The following is a 24,268-nucleotide window of genomic DNA, read 5'->3' as shown; positions in this document are numbered from 1 at the left end:
TATTTGTTACTGAAGACGCGATTGTGAAAAAGGCGGAACAGCTTCCCAGAACAGTTAGGAACAGTAGATTTGATCAACCATTACATAAACTCAAGTAAATAGCTCATGAAGGTGAGGATTATTTTCATTTGGCTTTTCGGAGAGTTGTACAGCAGCAGGGTGGCGTTCGAGGGATTGACCTGCAGATCAAACTACAGTGCCTATGTTGATCATAATGAAGGAACCAGTGCAACTGTGGAGGTCTATGACGCAGAAGTATCAGGCGTTTGGTAGAGACTACTTGTTAGTAGCATAAATTCTTGGCTTTGGACTTTTCATTGAATTTGTAGTCAGAAAAGAGAGAGAGAGAGAGAGAGAGAGAGAGAGAGAGAGAGAGAGAGAGAGAGAGAGAGAGAGAGTTAAAACTCAGAACAGATGTGTCTGCCAGTCCAGTCTTTCCAAAGAAGAACATATAAATAGCATTCCCCCGACAATAACTGGAGCTGGAAGGAGGGACGCAGTGTTAATAAAGATGTACAATAGAACAAATCATTGGCATGGTGAGGATATTCAATTCCGAAATCATTCTAATGATTGAAACCTATATGTTCTTCGCAACACTATAAAGAGCGACGTTGCTTTGGAGCCATTGTGTGAGCTTCTGTAGCAATTCCATCGCAACGTGCACAGTGCACAACCCTAACGTGTGTCATTACTGAAGTTTATTTCTCTCCGGCTGCCCCGCAGGCACCGCCGCTGATGCGCGCGCTCACACACGCAGGATGCACTGAACAGAGGCTTTCCTCTTTGCATTGAATGGAAGACGAGAGGAGCCGTACATCACCTCTAAAAGGGGGGCGACGGGTAATACACGCTGGAGTGAGGGCTGGAAAGCTGTCCGATGAGTTGGCAAACCCGCGAGGTCTCCTTCAGACCTGCTGCTGCACCTGCCGACCATTCACAACTCCCACAAACAAAACAACACAAACAACTGGGGGAGGGGGGGGGGTCGAAATACGGCCACAAAAAATAAAAAAGGAAATGATGATGCTAAGTGACCCTCTGCTTAGATGGAGACGCCCCCCCCCCCCCCCATCTTCACTCCACACCACTCCCCTCTCCCTCCGCTTTGCCTCCCCCTCCCTCCACCCCTCTGTCCTCCTCATACATCTATTGGTTGTGGTCTCGGCTTCACTATCCACTGCTTTGCTGATCCGACTGCAGTTGTATTTAGAGGAAGTTGGCAGCTGGCGGCTCTCGGCTCTCGGCTTCCTCTCTCCCCGGCGCTTGGACAGTGGAATAATGAGCAGAGCTGACCCAGCCTACATCATCACCCTGTCTTGAATCTGTGTCACACTGCGAGAAAATTCAACCGACCATGGAGATTGGAGTCCGCATCCTCCTGGCTTTCCTCGTCCCCCAGGTAAGACGCGGGAGAGATTGTGTGTGCGCGTGTGAGCGCGCGCCAAAGTGTGTGTTTCGATTTTTTTATTTTTTTTTTGGAGGGAGGAGGAGGAGGAGGGGGGGGGGGGGTATCGCGGAGTCGGGGGTCTCGCTCGTGCCACTCTGGTGTTTCCACGAGCTGGCTGGTCAAGTTTGTCCCGACTCTGCACACGACGCCAGCCACGCAGTCACCTGCGCTGCAGCTCCGTCCGCGTCGCGCCAGGACAAGTTTAACCCCCCCCCCCCTCACACACACACACACACACACACACACACACACACACTTTAGTGCCTCTGTGCGCACGGCTGGCATTCGTGGCACCGAGTTTGGTGGGGTGGGGGGGTCCTGGCGATCTGCAGTGGATGCTCACTAAAGGAATGCATTTTATATTTTGTGTGGAGAAGAGAGAAAGAAGGAAAAGGGGTGCCGGAAGAGAGAAAGAGAGCGCAGGGGTGTGTATGCTACGTGCACGTGTGAAAATCACGGCTCCGGCTCTTGTCTCCAATCGCATCTATATTCCGCTCAGCCACCAACTTGAGCGTTTCTTTGGCATCGTGTGTGTGTGTGTGTGTGTGTGTGTGTGTGTGCGCGCGCGTCTCTCTCTCTCTCTCTCTCTCTCTCTCTCTCTCTCTCTCTCTCTCTCTCTGTCTCTCTCTCCCTCTGTGTGGGAAGCAAACAGGCGGATGGAGGAGAAGAGAGGACGAGAGAGGACGAGAGAGAGAGAGAGAGAGAGAGAGAGAGAGAGAGAGAGAGAGAGAGCGAGAGAGAGAGAGAGAGAGAGAGAGAGAGAGAGCGAGAGGGAGGGGGGGGGGGGGGGGGGTGTCAGAGAACTAACTTGGCCGCTCCGCTGTGTTCAGCTATTTGTGGCGTCTCTCTGGGTATTTCTCTCTATCGCTCTCCGTAGACGTGGATTCTCTCGGGATATTTAATAAAGCCTTAATTCCCACTGTGATGGAGGCAGTCGCCCGTTTGATCTGACTTTGATATGAAGAGAGAAAGAGAGAGAGAGAGAGAGAGAGAGAGAGAGAGAGAGAGAGAGAGAGAGAGAGAGAGAGAGAGAGAACAGATGTGTCTGCCAGTCAAGTCTTTGCACAACTCCTCTGGAGCAGCAAGGCTTTCTCAATGTGATGCCTCTCTTTACACTTTGTGCGCACCTCTCTCCGCCCTGCTGCCGAGGTGCCCTTGAGCAAAGGTGACCCCAGCTGCACTGATTGCTCTTCTTCTCCAGTTCTCTTGACCTCTGATCTCCTCATGAAGATAAAAAAGAAGACACACAGATAACTTCCTTCAGTGAAAAGGACCATTTGAGTCGTCCTCCCGCATCCTACTTACTCTAATGACAGTGGCACCGTCTCATGGCGCTGTGTGAACGTTTAAGTGGCAGCTAATTTTAAAATAACTAGGCTGAGAGTATTTCCTGAACACAGCAACAATGGGAGAGCCCCGGAGCGTGGCAGGCAAACAGCTCATTTGGGAAATGGTGTTGTTGTGTTGCTTTTCTCTCTCTCTCTCTCTCTCTCTCTCTCTCTCTCTCTCTCTCTCTCTTTCTCTCTCTCTCTCTCTCTCTCTCTGTCTCTCGTTCTCCTGCAGGATGTTTTGAGCGGCCCCAGACAAACACAGCTCATTTGGTATTCCTCGATTGACCTGTGTAGGCTTACTGCACGTTTTTCTGCTGCGTATTATTCATTTTTAATTGGATAAGCCGTTGGCTCATTTCCGCCTTGTTGTTCGATCCTCTGATCTGAGGCGGTCATGATTCAGGCTAATAGTGCCTACAAAGACATTATTCAACTCTGGATTTTATTGATCTGGACTTGCCCCCTCTTGAACACAAATGCACTCTGCGCCTCCCATCCGGAGGCTTTCCAAAGATTCATTCACTAATGCTAGAGACTTCCTTCAAAACTAAGAGAATATATACTGATACATTTGGTCACATGTATTTCCACGCGTCACTCAAAGACACACATCTGTAGCAGGTGAGTTGTCTGACACGGGCGGGCCTTTGCTCTCCCGCTCTCGCGGCCTGATTTGCAGGTTGACCCAGCTCCCACCGGAAGCAGTAAGCGATACATATTTGGAATACATCCCCACGTGTAAAGGAATCCATAAAGCCAATAAAGCCCTTTAATTGGTGTTTACCTCCTTCAGCCATTCCACAGATCATCTATCCTGGCTTGTATGCATCATTTGAAGTCACACATATTCCATCTGACTCAATGTGCAAATCACGAGTGCCCCCCAACCCTCTCTCCAAATCACTGGAACGTCCAATCTCACCATATTACAGTGCGTGGGATGGAACAAGGTTACTCTTATTCATAGATGCTCAGGTAGGGAGCCAAGTTCCTCTCTGATACACTCCTTCCTCCCACCACTCGACACTACTACCTCAGACCCGCGCGCCCACAAATGGGCGCACGCGCCAGCACCCTCTTTGGCAATAAATCCCTGTTTTTCCAAATGAAACGCTAAGCAGTCTCTCCGGGTGGAGCAATGATTCAGAATAAGCACAGCACAGCTGGGAGCTGCAGGTGCAAGGACTTTTCTCCCATTCTTTTTTTTTTCCCCTACTTTCGCCACATCGATTCCTCCTCCTCTTTGTCTGTCTTGTACGTTTGTTTTTCTCCCCCCACTCGTCCCCCTGCACCTTTCATTCATCTTCACGTCCTCCCACCCTTTTTCAAACCAGTCTTTTACTTCAATTAATGTGATTTACCGAGCTTTAATGCCCCCGTTTATTCCCTCAAAATGCTTATCGTCATTTTACTCTTGTCTCTCTCTCTCTCTCTCTCTCTCTCTCTCTCTGTCTGTCTGTCTTTCACCAGCCGACGGTGGTGGACAGCTATACTCACAGTTTAAATTCTGGGCTGGCACCTGGGCGTGTCTGCAAGGAAGATTTGCTGTCATGGACGTTTATGGGTGCGGTGACCAATGGACTGTTAAAGTTCCTGTTTAAGTCGCTGCAGGCACAGGGAGAGAGAGAGAGAGAGAGAGAGAGAGAGAGAGAGAGAGGTAGAGAGGGAGGGAGAGAGAGAGAGAGAGAGAGAGAGAGAGAGAGGTCTCTCGGAAAAGGGTTTCAAATGTGCCACTGAAGAGGGTCCGCGCTCTGGTACTCCTAAAGCAGCCTGACCTTCGGGGTGACACATGCACGAAGACGTACACGCCCCCCGGCGGCACGCCTGACACAGAGAGCCGCACTTTATTATTTTACCCTCTCTGACACCCCACTCCACCTCGCCCACACGCACTCTAGCAGTTCATTGATCTGGAATTACCAAAAAGAGAGCGAACTGGACCATTGTTCAGGAGAGCGGCAACAGGTGTGATTGTGAGGAATGAAAGCACACTTATATTGCATCAAGGTACATGCGGTCGCCACCAATCTGTGTTTTTCTCCATTTCCAGGGTTGCGTCATTTCTCATAACGTGTAGGTTTATTGTTCAGTCCTACAGAGCTTATCACCTTCTGCTGAGGAGGATGAATGGTGCTCAGTGTAGATGCAGCCGCGATACGCTTCCCATGGCTACCTCTCCACTGTACCGATGGAGCTGTGTGGCATCCATCAATGCTCACAATAAATCATCCTGTCAAAGCTGACCTTCGGCTGACCTCTTGTGTCTCCCAAAGAGGTTTGTGCGTGCAGACTCGTCCTTCCAGACCTGCAACCCTTCTGCCCGGAGTGCTGTTTTTTCTATTTCATTGAAGGAGCTGCTTTACAAAGGGAGTTTCGTTTGGGAGCAGCGGTACGGCGAGCCACAGTGATGAGGGGGATGAGGAAGGCCAGTCATTAAGGCAGGAGGAGTTCTGACTCGTGGTCACTTCATCCAGCGGATGTGTGGAGAGTTTTGAAAAATGGGCGAGGGGATTTGCAGTTTGGACAGTCAACACTGACACACACACACACACTCTCAAGTGAAAACAACCCAATGTGCTACCGTCGGCTGGCAAATGGGCATTTTAGTGTGGGGCTTTGAGGTTTTCAGCCTCCTTCACATTCTGCTTATGTGTTGTTTTCTGTGGGAAGACAGGACCACAGTCTGTGGTGCTTCAGTGCACTTTGGAGGTTTGTTCATTTATTCATTTAAGTCAGCTAGTATCGATAGAAAACATCAAACTCTGAAAGCTTCCCGTAAAGCTTCCCCCTGTGCACATGCACATATTTTCTTTTAATGGGAGAGCCCAGAACACAGTTTTTCTATTCATCCGTGGGTTCCCCTGCGACTGGTGCAGCGGCGCTGCGGTGGGCTGGAAGGTCAAACGCTATCTTAACTCTGCCGTGGGAGGGTGTGACCTTTGAGGGAAACAAGATCTTCTTCAATCTTCTCTCCCCTGACATCGCCAGCCCACTCTCCCAAGTAAGGGAGTGGATGAAGCGGGGCCTGATGAGGGATGGAGATAGTGAGAGTAGTAATTAAAGTAAATATGTCCCCTTAGCGCTCCATTAGAATCCGCCTGTATTTGATATAAGTGGCCTAATTATGCAAAACGCCAATAGACATTGCGTGGTGTTATCGTTAAATGTGCCAAGTGAAACAGAAAAAAACAAAACCTGCGTCCTGAGTGGATTAATGGCTTATTTGTGAGTGCTGATGAGATCTACTGCGTGGAGAAAGCAGAGAAGAGACAGACAAACACACGCACACCCGCACACGCACAAAAGGCCTCAGTGACCATGTGTGAAGGGTGCGACCGAACAATGCGACGCTGTCCCTCCAGTTGATCAACGCTCTGCGCTCAGTTTGTTGGACAAGCAGATGAAAAAGCGCACAGATAAAATAGTCAGTCTGACAAATAGCCACATAGATACCAAGGTAGAGATAGCGGCAGCTCTGTGTTACCCCTTGTCTTTTACTTTCTCTGTCTCTCTCTCTCTCTCCCTCTGCCACCCCCCTTTCATCATCCACTCTTGACAAACACTCTCTGCAACGCATTACAGATATTCATGAGCTATTCACCCACTCTGTTTGTCTGTCTCGTTGCCACACTCGCAAACATCCATGTCCTCCCCTCTCTCTCTTTCTGTCAAACACACACACACGCACACACACACGCACACACGCACGCAGAAAGCTCGAGCCTATGTTTGGCGAGAGGCACCAGTTTCGATGACTCCTCTCCATTGCCCGCCAGCGACACGCGAAGGAGGGTGGGGGTCTTCATGTGAAAGGGGGCTGGTACTGCCGGGTCCCATTTCTTCCTCGAGAGCCGTTTCTGCTGATGATAGTAGCAGGCGGTGTTATTGTGAGTCGCATTAGCCCTTTCCGTGTGCGACGCTCCATTGTGTGATTTTGTGATGCACTTTGATTTGGTTACGGTAATAGCTGGGTTGCATTGGGTCAGGAAAAAGAGCCACTTAGCATGGGTCACTGAATCTGCCAGCTCTTTCTGTTACTGACTGCATTGTTAATTGCAGCCACGGGGTCAAAAGAGGGTGATGGAGCTTTCTGCCGGCGGATCTATGTTTCACGGTTGTATTGGGAGGTGGAGGGTTTCTGCAGATTGATGGGTCTGGCTCCAGGAGCAGTGTGTCCCTGGCCCACACGCCAGCTAAATTGATAGGTGAGAAGTATACTGAAATCAATATGAATCAAAGCCTGGGTGTGTTCCTGTCTGCAAGTTTTGTTTTTATTCAGAAGAAAGAAACAAAAAAAAACACACGCTTGCGGTTCGCTCTTCCCTCATATTCACTCCACTTATCAAAATAAATGTATCATTGGGAAGGGAAATGCTATCCACTGTGCTGTATTACGTACCCCAGGGGGAAACAACACCACCAGCTTTCAACATGACCTAGCCCCAATTATACTTTACACACAAATTTAGATGAACACCTAAAAAAGCACTTGTGTTTTTTTTTTCTTGCCTCCTCTGAGATCCTCAACACATATCTTTTTTTTCATGGTGGCAATTTTAGAGTTTAATGAGGTCTAGAAACTTCTGAGTGTACATCTGAACACTCAGTGTGATGCATGGCCTGGTGTATGCTTACCTTGCACTATCCTCTATGGATTAGCCTACATCTGGCATACTAATATGGAGTTTTGCCTGAACTCGACACGCTAAATAGCTTTGATACGGGAAAATAAGTTGGAAAAATGCACAAGATCTACTTTGCTAGTCAAACTTTATGATTAAGAAGTCTTAACGACAAACCCATTGGTTATACAATATGCCAAATCTGTGCAGCAGCTGCAGTCACATGCAACCCAGCATTTTAAGCAGTGTCCGAGCTTAATGAGGCTTATTCTATTCAGGGATCGCTGAGACTGTGATAGAAAGGTGTTGCATGTACATTACATTATCGTGTATGTGTTTCTGTACTTGGGTTTAGATGCCATGCGCCGGAACAGACAGGTGTAGTTTGCAAAGATAGGTAAAAGATGAGAAGATTCCTTGGTGGCAGCCCTGCGTCATGCTGATTAATCATGGATGCTGTTTTGGGCACACACGCACACACACACACACACACACACACACACACACACACACACACGCGCAGCTTCTGCTGACCGAAGCACTTTATAAAGCTTCTCGTTTCTCACCTAATTCGCTGTGATAAATGTGTGTTAGAGTCTTTATCATAATAACTCGGTGTTAAAAGTGCCATTTTTTTCGTTGATTCTGAACTGGTCTTGAGGCTAGTGTTATATAAAAAACACTCAAATGCTGTGTTAATGGAGATGACAAACAAGGCTGCACCTTTGTTGCAGACATCAAGGTAGCTAAGAATGCAACATACAATCTTAGATCTGGCTAATCATATCATCACCTTGACTTTAACATTGGTTGTCAAGCTCCGGGGGAAACCGATTCTATGATGTGCTACTTTGCTCGCGGAGCACGTGATGTGTCTGTTTGAAGGCCTCAGCCTAACTTTTTCATTCTCTCCCAACATGACTCTGGGGTTTTTCCGCTTCACTCCGTGTTCAGCAAGTTTCTTTGAAGTAATCAAATCCGCCTCTGCTGTTAAATGGAAGTGATGGCTGAGAAGGTCTTCTTAACTTTTACAAGAAATCACTCCAGCTTACTCCCTTCACGCTTCCCCCACCTCTACGCTGCTCCACCTCGTTTCACTACTCATTTTTCTTTTCATCAGCTCACTTCCCTCTCTGCAGCTCTCCCGGTCCTCTCCTGAATGTGTCTCTAGTCTTTTTCTTCATCTTTCCAGTCTGTAGGCAGTTCACACAATCTAATCTTTTCATCTAATTTTTGCCCTTTCTCTCCCCGTCTGTTAGCTTCCATCCCGCGTTATCCCTGCTTCAGTGTTTTAGGAGACATCGGGCGGCAGACTTTTTTGAGCTGTGAGAAAGAAGGAAGAAAAAAAAATCAAACTTGTTGTTTGGCCTGATGTGCGCAGTACCGCCCCTGCAGCCTAGATGGCGACAAAATGCCAGATATTGTTTAAAGGGTTGTCTGTGATAATTGCCACTCAGATCCACTTAGTGTTTGAGCAGCATGTGCGTGTACGTGTAGGTGTGTGCGCCTGTTTGTGTGAGTGTGTTCACGTGTGCATTTATGCCCGCATGGTGCCTGGTAAAAGTTTTTTTTTTTTTCTCCAAAGGTGCTTTGTAGAGGTAGAGTGGCCATTTAAACCCCTGATCTTGACTGTCAAGAAACAGACAGGGATTGGAGGACTCATTTGAAGCCAGCTCACAAAGCACCATATTGGTGCCTACGCAGGCAGGTCGCTTCAAGGCAATTAGAATAGCTCTTCCCACTTATTGCTTTTGATGTCAGCATGTGGGGGAACGAAACAGAGAGCCAACTTTTGCCTGCCACTGACAGAGAGGGCTGCCACTTCAGTTAAATTCCTTTAGTCACAATTAATGTCGTCCTCCATTCAGGGTTTTATCTCATATTAGCGCGGGCAGGTCCATGGCTTTGAGCTAGCAAATGAATTAAATGATGGGGCAAAGAGAATTAAGCAGGGGAGAAAAAAAAGCCAAATCAAAAGGGGATGCCTTTGGATGGGTAATGACCTCGTCCATGACAGTTCTATATACCGGTTTTACTGTATTGTGAAGCTGTTTTATATTTGTTAAAGTGGTGTCCCGATAATGCTGACTCTGATGTTACTTTTAAGGAGTATTAAGGAGCGTTGCAGAGCTGCAGCATTTGACGCTCTCGATGCATTGCAGTCTCATGCGTACACACAGGAAAGAGCTTTCTTTATTCAAAATGAAAGGATTCTCGTCTGGAAAGCTGCTTCTTCCCGTTGCTTGGATGCTGAAGACAAAAGGCCTACTTGAGAGGAGCGTTAGTCATTAAGAGGCCAAAGGCTATTTCTCGGGAAAATGAATCATTGTTGTTGCTTGAAAGACATATGTGACAGGGTTTGGAGATCAGTCAGAGATGCTTTTGATCACTCTGTCTTGGGTTTGTTTCAATAATCCCACCCACACTGACAGCAGCGTGCTGACAGTGCCCGTCCTCTCCCCACCAGCATACGCTGCCCATTAGCTTCCAGTTATGTTGTATTGGTATCCATACTCATTGGTGCCTACTTTAATCTCAAATGACGGTTCCAAAAGAAGGTGGCCCCGCCTCGTTGAGTTCCTGGATTGGTGATCCATGCAGGAGTTTGTCCTACAGACCTGAAGTTATTACAACGTGGAGTTTAGGGCACAGAGCTTGCAATCCATTTGGATAAGTGCTTGGATGGCCATTTGCGAGCACACTTCAGGGCTTTTGGTGAAGTTTGGTTGCGCTGCGAAACTCACGGGAAGGCTGAGGCAGCTGTAATGACGGTGAAGTTGAGTCTGTGGCTTTGGCTGAGGCCTCGCAAGGTGAGCGCCATGATTTCCACAGAGATGCCGCATCCGCCCCCTGAAACGCACGCTGTGAGTAATACAAAGGATGGTCGTCATTAGAAGCCAGGCTGTTTTCCAATTACAATCACAATAGGTTTTTCACGCAACAACAGGGATTTCTGAACTTCACCTCTCTTATCAGCTATAGGGGTGCTGCAGCTGCGCTATAGGCCTCATGCCGTTCAGATTCTCTGAGGAGCCAACTGACTGGATTTGATTTTCATTAGGATTGCATGTCTTCACTGTCACATCCTCTCCCCTCCTTGCACGCTTTACTGGACACAATTTTCCGGTGCGCTGGCCCCCGTACTGACGGCTTGGTTTTTCACGCAGCAGTAGAGTCACACCGGGTGGCCAGTTATCAGTGCATTCACCATTACAGGGCCCCGTGTGGTTGACCTGCTCAAAGAGGGCTTTTCTGCCTTTTCCTAGAGTCCCACGAGGAGACATGCTCTGCTGCTGCGCTGCGACGAACCACAGGAATTACAGGAGCTCCAGCAGGCTGTCACAAGTCAAACGTGTAGTGCACAGACCTGGGATGTGCAGGTCACTCACACACTGTTGACAGACAGCTGGAGGCTGAGACGGCACAAGCTCCTGTTAGAGCTCCACAGAGGGGCTGGAAGATCGATGGGAGATAATTATTTATAATGGAGCCAGAGGAGAAAGGAGAGTGTGCTTTTCAGTTGTGGTGGGAGTGTGTGTACACATCGGACCCGGAATGTGTGACCAAGATTTGGAGTTTTTTCGTGATTTAATTAAACACAAATGAAATGCCTGGCGACTGCTGCTATTAGATGCCCACCATTCGATAAGAGCCCAAACTCATAACCCTGAAAACATTTACATAATGGGTCTTTGTGCAATTATGTTTTTAATATCATCATTAGTGCACATATTATTCATTCAATTTTTACCCTTTTTTTTTTTACACATACAGAGGTCAAATATGTCTAAGTTTGATTTTCAAAACAAAAATGTATCAGCAGATTCAGCTCAAGTTATTGTAAATAGCGTCAGTAGTCGTTAATAGGCTCCTTCAGATTTCTTCATGTTTGGGTATTGAAGACAAGAACGTGCACATTCTTTACAGCTTCAGTGTCCTCCGACCAGCAGAGGACAGACACCGAAATGAACAGATCCACCCTGTGATTTATGATATCCTCCCTTGGCCTAGTCTTGCTCACTGACAGTGTGAAGCAGATTCACAGCCTGATGCAGGTGCAGACACCTGCAGTATGTCACCATGCTCACATGACCTACTCATTTTGTAAAACACAAACACACAGAGGAACATTCTCATGAAATGAATGTCACCACATGATGGGAGCAATGCACTGACACTGCGTATCGTACGTCTCGCTGAGAGTTAGACGAGACGATTAAAACTACTCTCTTGTCTGTACGTGGAATATAGAGCTACAGCCGGGAGACGGTTAGCTTAGCTTAGCATAGAGACTGGAAGCAGGGGTAGCCTGAAACCATCCGAAGGAAAATAATCCACCTTTAAAGCTCAATGATGATTGTTTCAATGTATGTATATATACGTGACATGTGTTATGTATATATACATATGACAAACATATGTGATACACTATTAGAGCTCTGTGGGGGGCAATTACAATGATGGTGCATACAGATGAACACAATCAGACAGGCACGCTTACAATGGCATGTAAAGCTGAAATGTTGTGTTTCAAATCTTTAATTTAATGTCAATGTCTCTGGGGGTTTCCGTCAAGGTCAAGTCTAACATGAAATCATGGCTCAAATAACAATATTGTCATTTTATAAAGGAATTCACTGCGGATAAAATACTGTAAATCCTATTAAGTAATAATGGGCGTTGAATAGAAATCACACAATGGGTTTAAAGACTATGCTACATTTACGGGGCGACAAAGGGAGGGAAAGTTAAAGTACTAGACTCCGTGTAATCGTTGGCAGCAGCGAGAGGATTGAATAATATTTTTGTATTTTAAGGTTTATGTTTTTGCTTAGTATTTTTAATGTGTGTCATATGAAACTCCATGAATATAGTTACGTACTAGTTGGCGCTGTCATCAGAGTTATGACTATTGAAACGCAGAGGATTGGCCAGCAAACCAATAATAATTGCTCATATCACCAGAATGTTTTGGGCTGAATTGGCTTAGTTATCTGGAGGACTTGGAGACACAAACCAAAAGCTCCAAAAAAGAACTAGACAAAAGGATGACTTGCCCACAGTCGCTGCTTGAATCAAATTTCCACAATCAAAAAGACCAAGTAAGTGTGAACACATACTAGGAGGTTGCTCTGGTGTGTGAGACATGTGTGTGTCTGATCTGTAACCTCATATGATACAGACCTGGCTCATCTTGGTATTAGTTCTGGAGAGTAAACATTCACACTTGCAAAGCAGTTTCAGCATTGTTGTTGTTGTCGTCTGTTTCTTGATTTATTTTTACAACATGAGTATCAAACATATCACAGAGTTACAGTGTGTGGATCAGTGTTAGCTGCTGACATTTCTGATAATCAGTGACATTAAAAAAGCATAAAGGGGAACTCTACCAAATTTACAAATTAAAGTTTGTGTACAGGTTATGGGAAGTACTACTACACAACAGGTTGTATGTAGCCTTATGTGTGTACTTGAAGTCTGATGAATTGCCTAAAGTGACATCACCTAAGCGTCAGTTGTTTAAGACTACAAGTTTTAAAATAATAAAATATTGGGGTGCGCAGCTAGAAGGTGAGCTAACCAGACCTTTGTAGCCTGTTCTTCATCTCTGCAACTCGGTGCTACACAGACAGCTACTGTACGAGCATTACACACACAGATGTCTGACTTACCTGTTGGTGGTCAAGCTGCATTGTGGGTAATGTAGACGCCAGAATTTGAAAAAAGAAGAATGAGCGGAATGTAAAAGATAATTCCTCTGGTTTCATAATGTTGTTTTTTTTAGTTAAAAAAGAAACATATTAATCTCTAGCATCTGGGTGATGCTTTAAATTCACAATTGTTATCATCATAAAAACATTAAAAAGATGGATGAAAACTCAAAATCTACATCATGTACTTTCTCATCACGGCGTTGTCATTTTAATGTCTGCTCTCCCACACAGTCATTATCTGTTCTTCTTGGATGAGTCAAGTTACTTTACAATTTGAGCAGAAACAGCTTCCACCCACTGAAAAACAGAGTTAAGTGCACGAGCCTCTTCACTTTCAGTCTATAAGGGAGAGAATACATTGTCTTTTCATCTTCAGAGTTATCAAGGAGCATCCAGAGTGGAGTCAAATACTCAACATGCGCGGTAGCTTATGAAAGTACTTGGTTTGTGAATGTTTAGAAAAAAAAGTCTGCAATGGAGGTGAATAGTCCTATTATTCACAATATATTATTTGAGCATTCCCGTGGCTGACGGAGCTATGCTATTGAATCTCAAAGAGAAAAGTTTTGCTTGTATTGTATGATAGTTTCTGGTGAGTTAAGTGTTGAGAAAGAGAATAAAATACACACACAAACCCTAAATAATAAGCTCTTCTGGAAAGACGTTGTGCTCTTGCAGCTGCTACTCGGTAACTGATAATATTAGGAATAATAAGAATAATAATGCGTTTCATTTTTAACACACTTAAAAGGATCTCAGAGCGATGACTACTGGCTGGTTACTGTAGCTCAATGGTTCTCAAACTGTGGGGCGTGACCCTCTAGTGGGGCACGGAGGTATTACAGGCGGGCAATGCAGATTTTGTTTAAATTGTTTTATATATATATTCCTAATATTCCTAATATAATGTTTTATATATATATATATATTCCTAACATATATATATATATATATATATATATATATATATATATATATATATATATATATATATATATTGTATAACCCTTTATTAATCACACAGTGGGGAAATTATTATCTGCATTCAACCCATCGTTAGTAAGTAAAACAGCACTCTGGAGCAACAGCAAGTTAACATACATACATATATAGTCTATACATCTGTTTCTTTTTTTCTAAACAGGTACTTAAGTAGTAAGGGTCCCTGTAAGGGACAAATCATTCCTTCTTTTGTCCATGTTCAGTCTGTTGCTTAAGTTAAAGATGTATGTTAAACAACAGCAATTGATTCACTTTATACAAAAGCAATAAGTGCTTTTCATATTTTCCAGTTCAGTTTTTCTTCCTCAGTGAGAAAAGTCCAGTCTGTGTTGTCTTGAACAACTGCACTGAACATTTTATGATGTGAGGAAGGTTTTTCTCTTTGAGAGAACAGTAAAGATCCAGAAGTGACCCTGACTAAAAGTGCTCTGCCATAGTGGATCAGACCGCGCGGTCAGGAGCTTTGCACATTCGCGATTAACTTTCAATCTGGACACGGAGCCTGCCGGGAGCCTGTAAGTGTTTTTTTTAGGTGAAGCGGCTCGCGGCAGCACCACTGCTCGTTGAAAACAGAAGCTACATAACAATACGTGCTTTCACATCAGGCCCAATTCATCAACGCTGCCTGTCGTTGAGGCTATGGAAGGGCGTGCACGCACCGACATAAATCGCCTTCAAAGTAAAAGCAGTGCAGCAGTATTGCGTTCATGACGTTTATCTTATTTATTTTTCATGTTGGATTGACCTCACGAGAGCCGTAAGACGCTCACGTCTGAACTACGGAGAGATTTAAAGCAATAAGCCCCTCCCAATGCAAATTTTTTTTTAAAAAATGCAAAAAAAACAACATCATGCAGTTAAACGCATGATCAAAAAGTTAACGCCGGGAAAGGATTGCCAGATTAATCTTGCGTAAATGCGTTAATCTGACCAGCCCTAATGTATACTGACTCTGACATACCAACACACACATTTGTATGCATGTATTGAAAGATCCAGCCTTACCTGAACACACGTTTTTTTGCTTCAGGATTCGTTAATGAGAGTCTTAATTCTTCACCTTCAGTCAGGAAATGATGGGGCAGATGGGACAAACCCTATTTCAATAGGTTTTGCACTTTTTTACACACTCTGACAGCCTGACTCTTGGTCCGCAAGCTTGATTTCTAGCATTTGTTGTCATCCAGGTTTGGCAGATTACCGGAGCGGATGATCTTTACTTTGCACGCAGTGACACAAAATCTGAGGGCGTTTTGCTTTGGAAAAGATGTTTTCTCCAGACTCGCTCTAATAAGAGTTTGATTGACAGGTTAGAAATACTTTTCCAAACAGTGAGGGCTTCAGATTCAGGTTAGTGACTTCTTGCTTTGGAATTTTTTATTTAATCTTTTTATTTTTTTATTTTTACAATAACTAAAGGAAGTACGCAAAAAAAATCTGCTGTTTATTAAAAAATGTTGATGGTTTTTCATAGGCCAACCAAACGTTGATTCCATTTTATGAAAAAAAGCATGTACTTTTATTTGTTTTTGCTTACATTTGTTAAAGGAAGGAATCTGACCCCATTTTCAGCCCCGAGATGAAAATAGTAAAACGCTGCAGTGTGTACTGCACGTCATGTGACGAGGAACAACCAATCACAGCTGGCAGATATTTTCTTTCATCCGTAAATAGCAGCCAATATAAATAGGCCATAAATATATAGAAGAGAAGTAAATCTTTTTAATGCAGGTCGACCCAGAGCTTTACGATCTCTCTCACAGACTATTTTACATGCTTCACCTTTTTCCGTTCAAGGACGTCCCGACATCCGGCTAAAAGATCGGCCACATAGACGCGGACACATCTGGCAGTAAAGCGACTGTGAAGGATTCATGGTGCTGGAAATCTAATCATCTTTGTTTAGTTTCGTCAGTGTAGCTTACCGCTCATCATCCTCGTTGCAGCGCAAAGACTCTTGGTTGCTTCGTAACGACAGGCCTGACCGGAGCGTCCTTCGAACAGGAGGATGGAAGCGGCATGGTTGGCATTTTCCACAACGGCCTCTTGCACTGCCAAATCTAAAAACCTTTTCTCACGTAGATTCAGCTCAGATTATTTTATTTGGGCTCTCGGATCTCAGGTTGGACTTAATCCCTGGTTCCCTAACTATGTCTTGGAAAGGAACAGTCCTCCGGGTATCTGTCATTCTTTTTCTATCATTCAGCTGCTCATTTATCTCACATTATCGTTGTATGTCTTCATTGCTCCTGCCATCGTGATCTGCCCCTGTGCGTTCTTTCTATCTACCTCTATTGGTTCTGCAAAAACACACTCGCTGCTCCTGCTCTCCTGTGCAAAATATCAATAACCTCATTAGAAGACATATTGCATAGCATGGAGCCGCTCTGCATTCTGCACGCAAAATTACCAGTGTGAGCAACAGACTCTGCTTCAGTCTCGCTGTGGTTAAAGATGCAGAGTGGAAGGGACAGATGGAGAGTGAAGAAAAAGAGAAGGAGAGTAAACGAGGCTGGAGGGTGGAGGTAAAGATGGCCGAAAAAGCTGAGGGAACGTGGAGAGTGGAAAGAAAGCAAAAGCAGGTTGAGAGAAAGGAAGGAAATAGAAGAATTACGGAAGATGGAGGCTCTGGCAGCGCTGATGTGCGGACGGTGGGTGGACAGAGTCGCTGAGTTGTGGCTCTGAAATGGGTCTTGACAGAGTCATTTCTCACGTGGAGAGTTACCACGGCTTTTTTTTTTTTTTTTTTCAGTGGTGGTAGGACGAGAGTGAGCGACCCTTTCCACTTGTCATGAATATTTATTTGGTGAGAGCGTTCGTAGTCTGCTGCTGCGTAGAATGACAAATTGTGCTCTCTATGCAACTACCTATATTCTATTCCCATCTAGTGCTTCACCCCTTTCCACCTGCGACTGACTCTCATCTAATTTATGGTCTGCTCTCATCTGGTTGTTTTATACGAACGAAAAAAAAACCTACATTTGGACAGGGATAACTTATTAAAAAAGATAGTGGTTGCATTGATAAAAACTCCTCTCGCTGCCTAATATCTGGACACCACTTTACACACAAACACGCACTCATCTGTCACGATCTTGGTTTTTGTTAAAGTTTGTTTCCTGTTATATTTTGAAGTTACGTGCCTCCTGCCTTTATAAGTTTTCCCGCCATGGTAATTGTCTTCCCTGATTGAACCCTCTTGTGTCTACTCCCCTCGACCTCCCCCTGTGTTCCTCTGTCTCTGTGTTAGTTTGTCTGCTGTGTTCATGTCCATTTACCTGTTTTGTAGTGTTTTGCCTCTTGGTTTTTCAGTTACTAATTTCTTTGGACTCACCTGCAGTTTTGTTTTGGATATTTGTTTAATTAAAATCCCTGTTCATATTCCTTCTGCTCACCGTGTCTCCCTGCCTTTGGGTCTATTCCGTTGCTCAGCGTTGGATGGTAGTCAGTAGCGTACCCTCTACATCAGAGGTAGCCAACACGGTGCCCGAGGCATGTTCTTAAAATAGAGAAAAGAATTGAGCTTCTTCTTCTTCTTCTTCAAAAAAGAAAAGATTTTAAACATTTTTATCAACCGATCATGGTCTCTCCATGGTCGCTTTTTTTTCTGTATGACACGCAGAGCAGTTCCGCACCTCAACGGAGAGAGAGAGACAGAGCAGCAAAAAATATGTTGCATGCTTTTCACAAAGGGATTTGCTGCTTTAAGCTATCGCTATTTCAAGCTATCAACTATCACTTTTAGAGTCAAACAGTTCTTGTATACGCGAGTTAAGATGAACATCATCAACAGGCTGCAGCCTGGAGCTCCATAAACAACGTTTCTGACTCATCATAATTCAGTATTTATCAAACTGGAGCGGTATTTATTACAGGTGGGGCGCAAGAGAAAATGCTGATTTTAAATGTTTAGCGTACGCCGTTAATAGGTTGCGCTGCGCATGCGCAACTCGCCGATTCTTTTGCATTTTGCCAAAAGCCAATCTTTATGAGATCTCCGTGAGGTCTTTCTGCTGTTCAGAAACAGACCTCATTACTGAGGTAAGGAATCAAGCAAGTCTTCACATAGACTTCAATACGAACAGACTTTTTATTGCAACCGTGTTGCTGGCTAATAGAGAGAACTTACTGTCGCTCACAAGCAGTTCAATCGTACACAAGGTATTATAAACGGCAACTCAAAGTCATACACTTATTTTACAGTAATTTCATCTCCTTAAAGGACTGTTCTGGTGAACATGCTAGTTGCATAATTATACATCCAGCAGACAGACTAACATTCATTTGGAGTTTCTGAAGTCCAATACTCACCATCCTATTTGCTCTGTTTTAGTCTCCATCAACTCCTGAGGAAAATATATGTGGCTCTTCAGCTGCTAAATCCCCCACTAAGTCACTAAATGTGTCAGTCAGCAGTTTGGTGCTTGGTAAGTTGCTTTCAAGATTCATGAGAGTTTTTTTTGTGTGGCTAAAAACAGTAAGACTGAATCCAAATAGGAAAGTTCCTCAGGAGTAATACTTCTCAGGGGATTTGTTATTGTGAGTTGCACTTCACAAGTCATTATCCCACCACAAAGACAAGAAATATTGTAATCGGTGTGAGTTAAACTGGACCCGGTCAGTACGAGAGGATTTTTGACTTCACGTTAACAGAGCTGCCAACTTTTCAAAAAACCTTGCCCTGAGATTTTGTTGGGATTTTGTCAGATTTTTACGCGCCGCCAAACAGCTGTGTGGCGGGAGGGCCGAAATGAGTGACAGTCACGTTCAATGCCTGACACTTGAGAGCCCCGATACCTCAGTCTCTCTGCGCCTCTCTACCAGCTGCCCCCCAGTCGCGCGAGTTTCTCCCGCGACTGTGTTTGTTTGGGGCAAATAGGATGTCTATACAGCGAAAAGGGTTAAGAGATGCGCTCCTTAGCGCCATTTATCGTCGGGGAGTTTAAAAAGGAACCAACGCGCCTCAGACTTTTTTTTTTTATATAGATATTGGTTGTGTGGCGAAACCGTGAGAGTTGGTGGCTCTGCGTTAATGTTCTAATTTCATATCTCCTCATTGTATCTACCAACGCTGACCACCAGCTGCTTGATATCCATCAGATAGCCAACCTTTAATTGCTGGAGTCAAAATCCCTCGTACATGAGTTTGGTCTACATATATGGCTCTGTTCCTGAGGCTCAAGTGCTTCCTCGATCATTATCCCAGTCTCAGTTGTGCTCTAGCAGCAGCCACCGCGTTCTCCAAACACCCCTTTTTATTATCATATTACCAGCCACGTTTGCAGAGATTTGGAGAGCGATTTGGATTCAGGTTGGATCATCTGCTTGTATACAGGCATTAGCCAGGGCGCTGCAGGCTGGCTGAACGCAGCAGTGGAGCTGAAGTGTTGAAGACAGAGCTTCCAGCAAGCAAGTGAGAAATCCGTCCAGCTCATTATTTTGATGCTTTCACTGGCTCTGATTTTTATAGCACCATTTCTTTACATTTACCTGTGGCGCCCGTATTTCAATTTCTCTTTTTTTTAAGCCAAGGAAGCACTTGAAGGATGATATGTCAAATCTAAAGGTGGCTCGTAATGTTTAACTTATTAATTAAGACTTCGGAAAGGTTGGTATCGAGATGCTGTCGTCACGCATATTGCTCACCCAGCTTTTTTTTTGGTTGCTGCTTCACGTCCGGGACGTCCTGACTTCTTGCTCTATTGCTCCCGGAAAAAAAAAAACTGAAATAGAAAATGGATTTGGCAACGAGAGCATGGATGCAATCTTCCCTTAAGCTGAGGGGTAAACAGTGGTGACAAGAACAAGTTTTCAATAACTTTTGAGCAAAAGGGAGCGAAACAACAAATAAAGCGCGGCATTGTTTTCCATTATTTAATTTTCACTCTGTTGTATTACAGGGAAAGTAAATATAGATGGATATGAAGACTGACAAACAATAAACAGCCGTGTGTATTTGTGTGTGTTTAAGTGTGGGTGGGTTCCATTTTCTCATTTTTCCGTCAGCTGGTGAGCAGAGGCGTTTCTCGTGGACATGTGTGCTATTGTGGTGAGCGGTGAGCATGGGAAGAGAATGGTTTCAGGCAATCTTTTTTTATCCTGCTGGATCTCTCTCTGAGTGGAGAGATTGGGCTTTGTAGTTGTGATTGGAGGGAATTAAGGCCTGCCGTTGGAAGCAGGCAATAGCAGACAACTGGGAAACAGGTTGAGCCTGACTGTGTGTGTGTGTGTGTGCGCGTGTGTGTGTGTGCAGTAAGTGAAAGAAAGAGAGAGATTAACTAACACTATTGCACACCATTCAACAGCTCCTCCAGGCCGCTCTTTTCCTCTAACCTTGGAAGGACTCCGGTCCACTTCCTGGGTTCAGTCGCCTTCAGTGTATTTTATTTTATGTGTGTTGTATTATGACTGGATAGTCTTAGTTGTTGTATTTGAGTTGCTATTAATTTCATGTCCCGTCAATTGCCATTCTTTACTAAATATAGTTTTATAGAAAGCATTTTATTCAATTATTCAAATCACTTTTATCTTTATCTTATCCTCTTGGTTCTAGGCCAAGTTCTGCATCTCTCTGTCAAAGTCTCTCATTAGCTTCAAAAATAGATGCTTGACATTTATGATGGGAATAATAGCTTCCAAAGTTGATCATGGATATTATTTTTGTAGAAACTTAAATTAAACAATCCGGTGAAAATGTCTTCTTTTATTTTAGAACAACCCAATATCATGCTGTATTCACACCAAACGCGACGGGAATTGTTTGTGCGACCAGATTACTCGCATAGTCAATGCACAGTCGCGACAGGTCGCGAAGACGCACATTTCCCTCCAGGATAGACCTGTTTGCTGCGGGGCGAACAGCGCGTTGGACATGGCGCAAATTCGCGCAATTTGAAATTCCTCAACTCCGGCCAAAAAATCAGCCAATCAGCGTTGAGAAGCTCCGTTAGTCATCACCACCGTCCGGCCGTTGCTGAATCAAACTTCTGCCGGTCCCCCTGAAGTAGTGCTTATAGCGGCCGTCATGTAGACGCTGTTGTGGGACCACGGATAATAATATGAATCCAGACACGATGGAGCTTGATGTTCTGACGTTTGTGGAATTTGTATATGTATAAAGCAGGAATAGTGGTTATTTCCATAGTGGATGGTTGATGGCGGGAACGGTAACATAACGATAAGCCAGACGCAGTTCCTTGAGGAGTCGGTGAAATTCACCAAGCTGTGTGCGGCTACAGAAAATGTTATGAACCCAAACAGAAGGGCGTTTGATGTACCGACATTTTTGTGACTTTCACAACAAGTATAAAGCAGAACTAGTGGTTTCTTCCATAGTTGATAACGGGAAAAATTCTCTTTTCACAGAGAAGCGACGGAGATAAATCACGGCCACTTTTTTGCGGCGCGATTATTCACGCTGCGCTTGGTGTGAACACCCTTTTTTTGTTGCGCAAGTAAACTGACGCAGTAGACGCGCCGCAAATTTCCATGTCGCGTTTCGTGCGACCGCGACATTAGTATGCAGCCTATATGTCTACATTTAGGAACATATGGATCCTGAAAAGGTCCAGATGCTTAGGCCACTAGAAGTTCCCGTTCAATCTCCGTGATTAGGCTACTTATGAGAAAGAGATGTCGGAATCAGATGGTTATGTGCAAAGATCTAGTGATGTGAATCTGAGAATGAGTGTCAAGGTTTCAAATAGTTATTTATTGTATCTGTTCTGGATATAGGGATCAAAGGACCGAAGCTATTGATGTGATGACTAATACCGAGATGGGTTCTTGGCACAGTGGCTGGAAGACCAGCTGGAGAAGATAGGGTGAGGGAAAAAGTCACTGCTTTTTTCACTAGTTTTTTTCACTTACTTAATCCAGGCGAATTGTCCAATCAATTGGGGGAATAAAAAAAAAAAGATCAATAATGAAACACACTTGTTTGGTGCAACCCCAGTTTCTGGTTATGCAGCGGTCACAGGCAGAAGACGACATCTCGCTTGAACTGCAGCGGGGAGACAATAACAAGCAGCACAGATGAAAATGAAAGGCAGCATGGTCTTTTCCTCTCAGAAGAATTTCATCTCTCCTCCTGGCCTCTTCTCTCTATGACACACTTGATATAACACAGCTGTCCAAGTTATAAGCCGTCCAATCCAATGAAAACATTACATTCCATGTCATTTAGCTGACGCTTTTATCCAAAGCAACTTACAATAAGTGCATTCAACTGTGAGTACGAACTCAGAACAACAAGAATCACGAAAGTACAATTTCTTTAATAAAGTCAAACTACAAAGTGCTATCAGTAAGAGCCATCTAAGTGCTGCCAAAGTGCTACTGCTACTGTCTTTATTCAAGGTGTAGTCGAAAAAGATGAGTTTTTAGTTTGTGACGGAAGATGTAGACACTTTCTGCTGTCCTGATGTCAACGGGGAGCTCATTCCACCATCGAGGAGCCAGGACAGCAAACAGTCGTGACTTTGTTGAGTGTTTAGTTCGCAGTGACCGAGCTACGAGCTGATTGGCTGAAGCTGAGCGGAGTAAACGAGCTGGTGTGTACGGTTTTACCATGTCCTGGATGTAGATCGGACACGGTCTGTTCGTAGCACGGTACGCAAGTACCAATGTTTTGAAGCGGATGCGGATGGCCACCGGTAAAATCTTTTTGTGAACGACAGAGGATTTCAATGATGATAGATAAAGAGAGAAAAGGCAGTCTTTCTTTTTGGAAGGTGAGAGATGAAAGTCATGGCGTCTGTAGATACTGTGCCCTCTTCCAGTCTATCCCTTCATATTGTTCTCCTCACTCTGAGTTTTATCACAACAACAGGTGCTCCCTGATAGCAGGCTACACCACTGGGAATAACAAATCACACTTGTTTTACAGCAGCATCCACAACACCGAGGCAGATAGAGGAAGCGGTAGGAGAAGCGGGAGGGAGGCTACATGGCGTATTCAGGAGGTGGGAAATAATGGTTCACAGTTGAGAGCCAGGCAGAAAACCAGAACAAAGCTTTCGTTTGGTGTGCATGCGTCTTCATTCTCTTGTGTGAAGGTCTAGCTCCTGCAGCAGAGCACTCTAAATGACTGATGAATCACGGTTATGTCTCAGGATTTTGTAAGAAAAACATGTTTTGATTTGGCGTTGCCCTGCCGCATATTTTCAATTTCATGGAGCGGTTAGACTTCGTCTCGTGACTTTTCTCAGAATGGATGCTGTCAGGACAAAGCGCACATGGCGGCGGAGAGAGAAATCTAGCTCATGAAGACCCAGGCCGACTCACAGGAAGGGAGACGGAGACAAGCCTGAGGCACCAACGGTCCCACGAGTGGCGGTGTGCGCGCGGCTACGCGTGTTTGAGCACGGATGTGTGAGCGAATATCTGTGTTTGTGTGGTCCCCTTGAGGCTGGCAACAGAGGGAGGATAGAAGTGCTACTGATCATCAGCCCTGAGGCCTGCCACTTGAGACTGACTCTCAACTTATGGAAATTACACAGACACACACACACAAACACACACTTGCTCTCTTTGAGGGTTGGTGTGCGATTTCAGGTACATGAGCCGGATGTTGAGGAATAGGGGCTGGGAGAGAGGGACCTTCTATTGTCTGCACGAGATGTTTCTGTATGTCTCTGGAGTTTGTCTTCCTGTCTCCGAAAAGGTCAACTGAGGTGAGGGAGGCAGCCAAGTGTTCCTGACAGAGAGAGAAAGTCGAGGAGGAGCAGATGGCGGTGAGAGAGGACCAACGATGAGATGATAGAAAGAAAAAAAAAAGGACCTCATGAAACAGGTTGCCATAAAAAGAAAGACATGCTGAAAGGACGTTGAATAATGTCTGAAACTCTGAGAAACGGAGAGGAAAATAGAAGGAGATTCATGCCATCAGAAAATAACACCAGACTACCAGTAATCCACAGGCAGGGTGGAGTGAATAGTGAACATATTAAGGAGATTATTTTTAGATTAAGGTACACAACTGGTTAGATCCAGCACTCCCCTTCCAGTGCGATTTAGAAAGTCACACTAACAAAGAACGAATCAACACTCACAGGGAGAAAGATAATGAGAGCGCCGCAATGATGGAAAGCCCATAATGAAGAGAACAAATGCAGAACAGCTGCTGATCAGATTAAAGCAGAATTAAAA

At 44.7% G+C, this 24,268-nt stretch overlaps 1 protein-coding gene across 1 annotated transcript in view; it reads left to right on the top strand.

Annotated features, from left to right (window-relative positions):
• The first annotated feature begins 1,196 nt into the window (after positions 1-1,196).
• cdh13 (cadherin 13, H-cadherin (heart)) overlaps positions 1,197-24,268 on the top strand; it is a 314,444-nt gene continuing 291,372 nt past the window's right edge. The window contains exon 1 of the mRNA XM_068603602.1: positions 1,197-1,402. Within this exon, the coding sequence (XP_068459703.1) occupies positions 1,358-1,402 (45 nt within the window). The 5' untranslated portion in view covers positions 1,197-1,357. The remainder of the gene's footprint in view (positions 1,403-24,268) is intronic.

The sequence above is a fragment of the Clinocottus analis genome, unplaced genomic scaffold (genome assembly GCF_023055335.1).
Source record: "Clinocottus analis isolate CAN_PGR_092001 unplaced genomic scaffold, fCliAna1.0.p SCAF_6, whole genome shotgun sequence".
Lineage (NCBI taxonomy): Eukaryota > Metazoa > Chordata > Actinopteri > Perciformes > Cottidae > Clinocottus > Clinocottus analis.
Note: the sequence above shows the minus strand (reverse complement) of the source record. Positions and strands in the feature narration are given on the sequence as shown.